Here is a 6394-nt window from a genome sequence, read left to right on the forward strand (position 1 = left end):
TTCTTATGAATCTGCCTTGGCTGAAAATGAAAGGTTAAAAAATGAAATTGCTGATTGGGAAAGAGACTACGAGATCCTTGAAGATAAATCTGCCATTGAAGTGAGTTGGGCGTTTTTGAATTCTCGTCACGATACCCTTGTTGAAGCTAGCCAAGAGAATTTTAACTTGGAATCTGAGTTAGCCAAGATCAAAGAGACTATTGAGAAGGCTCAGCAAAACCAAGATTTTTCTTCTCCCATAGCTGAAGCTTCTGAAAATGTTGAAATTGACACGGGTATCCTCACTCCTTCAAGCCAAGTTGAGCCCGCTGTTGTTGAGGTCCCTGCTTTAGTCCCTTCATCAAATCAGTGAAAAGTTTATTTGAACTCCTTTGTGTTGTTTTTTTTTTATTTTTGGTGAAATGTGGCTATAACCCTTGGCCTCATTTGAGGGTTTATTTTGGAAACTTAAGTCCCCAGACCATTTATGGGGTAATATGTATAAACAATTTTTGGTTTATGACTAAGTTCATACTTAGTCTAAACTTTCTAATATTAAGAAGTTTACGTTACTATTTGAACTTCTGTTTTGTTTATTCTTGCCTTTATTTCTAAGGACTTATTGAATAACAATAAATGCTTCTGTTAACTTCATGAATACTTAAATTAATCATGAATTTTATAAAAGAGGACCCTTTTATATTCGACATTTAATGAAGAAGACGTCTCAACTTCATAACGGTGTTAATATACGATAAAAGAAATAGGAATACACATGTTTCTTGAAATAACTTTGACAAGTTTTTATTTGAACTTTGTCTAGTTTTGAATAACACTTTACATGTATTTGAATTACATCTATAACTTTCTCGTAACTGTTTTTCTGATAACAGATTTAAAAAAGAAAAATAGACACAAAGTTTTTATTTATAACCCATTTCAGTACATTGCCTTTACCCTAACTATGGTAAGTCTTTTCTTTGGCCTTAGCTCGTGACTTTACTCTGCACTTAACTCATTCAATGAGTGAACTTTTCAGGCTTGATCTTTGATTATTTCCCAATCTTCTTTTCCTTCTTTATACACATGCATGTGTATATTATATAGTCCCCCAAGTGTTTGAGCGTTGAAGTATGAAGCCTCGAGCACTTGATTGTTCCTCTCATTTGGTCCTTTCTCTGAAAAAGAAAAACATACGGGACTTGGAGGTGCGATTACAGATGAAGACTGCTTAACCCGTTTGAATTTCTATCAGAATAATTATAACCCTAGACAGGGAAGTTTAATTTATTCCACGTGCCTTGCAGGTCGTGACTCATAATTTAGTACGGGCTAGCTTTTTGACTATCATCTAAAATCGTTAATAAAATTTTAACAATTCAAAAATAGAATTTTAAAACATAGATACCTGACCGTGGGTATTCCTTAGAAATAGTATCTCTTCAAATGAACAACATTCCAATGTGAAGGCAGTATCTTGCCATCCATCGTTTCCAGTTCGTATGCTCCTTTCCCTGCGATATCATGAATCCTGTAGGGTCCTTCCCAGGTTGGACTTAATTTCCCTGCATTGGCTGCCTTTGTAGATTGAAAAACTTTTTGAGCACGAAGTCCCCAATCATAAAGAATCTTAGGTGTGCTTTTCGATTGTAGTAACGTTTTATGACCTGCTTCTGTGCTGCCATTCTTATTAACGCAACTTCTCTTCTTCCTTCATGTAGATCAAGACTTATGCATATTTCTTCATCATTAGACTCTTCTGACGCTTGTGTAAACCTTGTACTTGGCTCTCCTACCTCAACTGGAATCAAAGCTTCAGCTCCATAAACCAATGAAAATGGTGTTTCTCCTGGACTTGTTTTTGCTGTTGTACGGTATGCCCATAAAACACCAGGTAAAACTTCTGGCCAATTACCTTTGGACTCCTCTAAACATTTCTTTAAATTGTTAATAATGACTTTATTTGTTGAATCCGCTTGTCCATTACCCACTGGATGATAAGGTGTGGATGTAATCCTTTTGATCTGCCAACTTTAAAAGAATTCTGTGATTTGTGCGCCTATAAATTGAGGGCCATTATCACACATGATTTCCTTTGGCACACCGAACCGGCATATGATATTCCGCCAAATTAAATCTCTAACTTCCTTTTCCCGTACCTGTTTGAATGCTCCTGCTTCCACCCATTTAGTAAAATAGTCAGTGAGTACGAGCAAGAACTTTACCTGTCCTTTTGCTTGTGGTAGCGGACCCACGATATCCATCCCCCATTTCATAAATGGCCATGGTGCAATGATCGGATGTAACAACTTCGCAGGTCTATGCATGTTATTACCGTACCTTTGGCATTTATCATATTTAGCCATGAAATTCCCGCTTCTTCTTCCATTTTGGGCGAATAATAACCTGCCCTAATTATGGTTTTTACCAGTGATCTTCCTCCTGAGTAATTCCCACAATGCCCCTCATGCATTTCTCTCATTATGTATTCTGTCTGAGAAGGTCCGAGGCATCTTGCTAAAGGACCACCAAACATTTTCCGATAAAGATTGTATTGCTTTAAACAATATCGAGCAACCTTTTTTCGAAGCACGTGAGCTTTTTTCTTGTCTTCAGGGACGGTTCCATACTGCAAAAAAACAACAATCTCGTTCCTCCAATCCCAAGTTAAGTTATTAAAATTTACCTCATTTTTATCAGGATCGAGAACTGAATGAAACAAATGAATTACAGAAGCATTTTCATTGCTTGCCACGTCTACCACAGATGCGAGATTAGCTAGGGCAAGCTGCGAATCGCTTTTGATTACAATCTGATTAAGGCCGAGTTCCCGTGCCAGTTCTAAACCTGCAATTACCGCTTCATACTCTGCTTCATTGTTAGTTATAGAATGACATTTAATGGCTTGTCGAATGATTTCACCCGTAGGTGGTACCAAAACAATTCCTAAGCCTGCACCCTTCACATTAGATGAACCATCAGTGAATAAAGTCCAAATTCCTGGATTAGATCCGTTGAGAACCCGTAATTCTTTTTCTGCTTCTAATTGCATTCCTTGGCTAAAATCAGCCACGAAATCTGCTAACACTTGAGACTTAATCGCGGTTCTAGGTTGGTATGTGACATCATATTCACTTAATTCTATAGCCCCCTTGTCTAACCTACCTGATAACTCATACTTGTGTAATATATTGCGCAATGGATAGGCAGTCACTACGGCAATAGGATGACATTGAAAATAAGGCCTTAATTTTCTAGATGCCATGATTAATGCAAGTGCAAGCTTTTCTAATTGAGGATACTGCGTCTCCGCATCTAATAAAGATTTGCTGACGTAATAGATCGGAGATTGTTTACCTTGGTCTTCACGGACTAAAACAACACTTGCTACTTCTAAGACAGCAAGGTAGATGAGCAGTCTTTCCCCAGCCTTTGGTTTTGCAAGTAATGGCGGATTTGATAAGTATGTCTTCAAATTTTTGAGTGCATATTGACATTCTTCATTCCATTCTAAATGGTCCTGCTTTTTAAGAGCTGAAAAGAATTTAAAGCACTTTTCTGATGATTTAGAAATGAATCTCCCCAAGGCTGCAATTCTTCATGTCAACCTCTGCACTTCTTTTTTACTTGTAAACATGTCAGGGATCTCTTCAATGGCTTTAATCTATGCGGGATTCACTTCAATACCACGGTTAGAAATAAGAAAACCTAAAAACTTACCCGATGCAACACCGAATGCACAATTCTCAAGATTTAATTTCATGTTAAATTTTCGCAAAATCTGAAACGTATCAGACATGTATGATATATGATCTCCTGAATGCTGAGTTTTAACGAGCATATCATCTATATAAACCTCCATGATTTTTGCCAAATGTTCTTGAAACATTTTGGTCACTAGTCTTTGATATATTGCGCCAGTGTTTTTAAGACAAAAGGGCATTACTTTATAACAGTAAGTCCCCTGTCTGTTATAAATGAAGTTTTTTCTTTATCCACAAGATCCATTTTGATCTGATTATATCCTGAATACGCATCTAAAAAGCTTAACAACTCATGCCCTGCAGTAGCATCAATTAGTTGATCTATATGTGGTAATGGGTAAGAATATTTAGGACAAGCTTTGTTAAGGTCCGTGTAATCTACACAAACTCGCCACTTACCATTATTCTTTGGTACTACAACAATATTGGCTAACCAATTAGGATACTTTACCTCGCGGATAGACCCAATTTTTAGTAATTTTTGAACCTCACCTTGAATCACCTGATTTTTGAAAGTTCCTTGCTTTCTCTTCTTTTGTTTGACAGGTGGATATAATGGGTCTTCATTTAATTTGTGAGTCATTACCTCCGGTGGTATTCCTGTCATATTAGAGTGGGACCAAGCAAAACAATCCACGTTAGTTTTTAAAAATTCAATCACCTTACTTTTCATGTCTTGGCTTAGATTGGCCCCTACGTAAACTTTCCTTTCAGGCCATCATGCAAATAATATTACAGCCTCCAGTTCTTCAATTGTTGCCTTGATATTTTCGTTTTCCTCTAGTTCTTGAATGGTATCAGGTCTTGAGGTCATATCTGTTCGCCCTTGTTTAGCTGAGGTTTGTGTTGTGGTACCCTCAACTAGATTCTGTGATTGCTATTTTTCTTCGTTTCTCATACTTGAATCCGCTATAGAGTTTATGTTCCTGGATGTATGTTGATCCCCACGGATTTGACATATTCCCCATGGTAATGGAAATTTAATAACTTGGTGCAAGGTTGACGGAACGACATCCATCTTGTGGATCCATGGTCTCCCAAGGATCATATTGTAAGCCATCTCCATATCTACTACCTAAAACTTTGTATCTTTGACAACTCCTTCTGCGAATGTAGTGAGTATTACCTCTCCTTTCGTACGACACTGGAATTGTCAAATCCAGATAGAGTATGCGCCTTTGGTATTAATTTATCTTCAGCTTGCATTTCACGTAATACTCTTAATAGAATAATGTTCACGGAACTACCTGGATCAATCAAAACTCGTTTTACATTAGTATCATGTACAAGTAGAGATATTACCAATGCATCGTTATGAGGAGATAATACGCCATCTGCATCTGCATCATCAAACGTAATGCTTTCTTCCTCTAAGAAATGTCGCACCCGCTTCCCTTGGGTAATTGTGACTTTAGAAATTTTATTGGCTGCTGTGTACGTCACGCCATTGATGTCTTCACCTCTGCTTATGACATTAACGGTCCTTTTAGGAGAAGGTGGCTTTGGGGGCTCCTTCCTATTCTTCATGTATGCTTGCTTGCCTTTTTCACTGAATAATTCAGTAAGATACCCTTGCTTTAATAGATGATCAACTTCCCCTTGTAGTAACCTGCAATCTGCCGTTTATGCCCGTGATCGTTGTGAAACTCGCACCAATGATTAGGGTTACGCTTGTTTGGATTTGATCTCATCTCTTTTGGCCACCGTACCTTGTCACCCATGCTTCTTAAAACAGCTACGAGTTTGGAAGTGCTTATATTAAAATTATAACCGCCAAACCTCGCCTTCAAGTTTCTATCATCATCCCGTGCCTCTCGCATGCCTCTATCATTCCCAAATCTTGATGACGAGCCCGACTCTCTATTCCTCGTCTTGTGATTGTACCTTTGATTGTCCTGTTTTGATCGTGAGTCTTTTCCCGCTGGTCCCATGTATGGTTCGTACCTATTTTTACCGGATCTTTTTTTGGTTTCTGCCGGTCCCAAACTTACCTTTTCTTCTTTTTGAAACCGTGAGATAATATCTTCTTATATCCTTAGCTTCATACTATACCTGTTGTAAACGTCATTCCATGTTGTGGCCGGGAATTCACGAAGACTTTCCTTGAGTCGCCTCGTGGCTTCTAAACTTTTTTCATTCAAATTACTCGTGAAGGCTATAGCTGCCCAATTGTCAGGTACACGTGGTAACATCATTATTTCACGTTGGAACCTGTCCACGAACTCTCTAAGCAATTCTGAGTCCCCTTGCTTGATTTTGAAAATATTTTCCATTCTTTTTTCGACTTTTTGAGCCCCCGAGTGTGCTTTGATGAAAGAATCTGCGAACTCAGCAAAAGAATTTATGGAATTTTTGGGTAAAAGAGAATACCATGTATTGCTCCCTTAGTGAGTGTTTCACCAATTTTTTTGACCAATACTGATTCAATTTCCTGTTTGGTCAAGTTGTTGCCTTTTACGCCTGTTGTGAATGCAGTCACGTGGTCTTATGGATCAGTTGTTCCATCGTATTTTGGGATATCAGGCATTTTGAATTTCTTTGGAATTGGGAGAGGAGTAGAGCTTGGCTTCCAAGGTTGTTGTGAATATTTATCCATGTCTATCCCTTTAATTACGGGCGACACCCTAGGAATTTGGTCTATGCGGTCACTT

The 6394-nt window shown here is 38.1% G+C and overlaps 1 protein-coding gene across 1 annotated transcript; it reads right to left on the reverse strand.

Annotated features, from left to right (window-relative positions):
• Nucleotides 1-1535: 1535 nt before the first annotated feature.
• Nucleotides 1536-6016, reverse strand: LOC138877751 (uncharacterized). The gene is made up of 6 exons (XM_070157384.1): nt 5796-6016; nt 5046-5292; nt 3337-3499; nt 2741-3192; nt 2315-2608; nt 1536-2003 (listed from the first exon to the last, which is right to left on the reverse strand). The coding sequence occupies exons 1-6, from the start codon at nt 6014-6016 to the stop codon at nt 1536-1538; spliced, it is 1845 nt and encodes a 614-aa protein (XP_070013485.1).
• Nucleotides 6017-6394: the final 378 nt, after the last annotated feature.

This window comes from Nicotiana sylvestris, chromosome 9 (assembly GCF_000393655.2).
Source record: "Nicotiana sylvestris chromosome 9, ASM39365v2, whole genome shotgun sequence".
Lineage (NCBI taxonomy): Eukaryota > Viridiplantae > Streptophyta > Magnoliopsida > Solanales > Solanaceae > Nicotiana > Nicotiana sylvestris.

Excerpts from the sequence above, each read along its gene's own strand:
- LOC138877751 (XM_070157384.1), bottom strand. The coding sequence starts at position 6,016 with ATGGAAAATATTTTCAAAATCAAGCAAGGGGACTCAGAATTGCTTAGA. Across the intron at positions 3,500-5,045 it reads CTCCTCATAACGATGCATTG|GACCATTTAGAATGGAATGA; the intron begins GTAATATCTCTA and ends CTTAAAAAGCAG. Across the intron at positions 2,609-2,740 it reads TAGCTAATCTCGCATCTGTG|TATGGAACCGTCCCTGAAGA; the intron begins GTAGACGTGGCA and ends GTTTTTTTGCAG.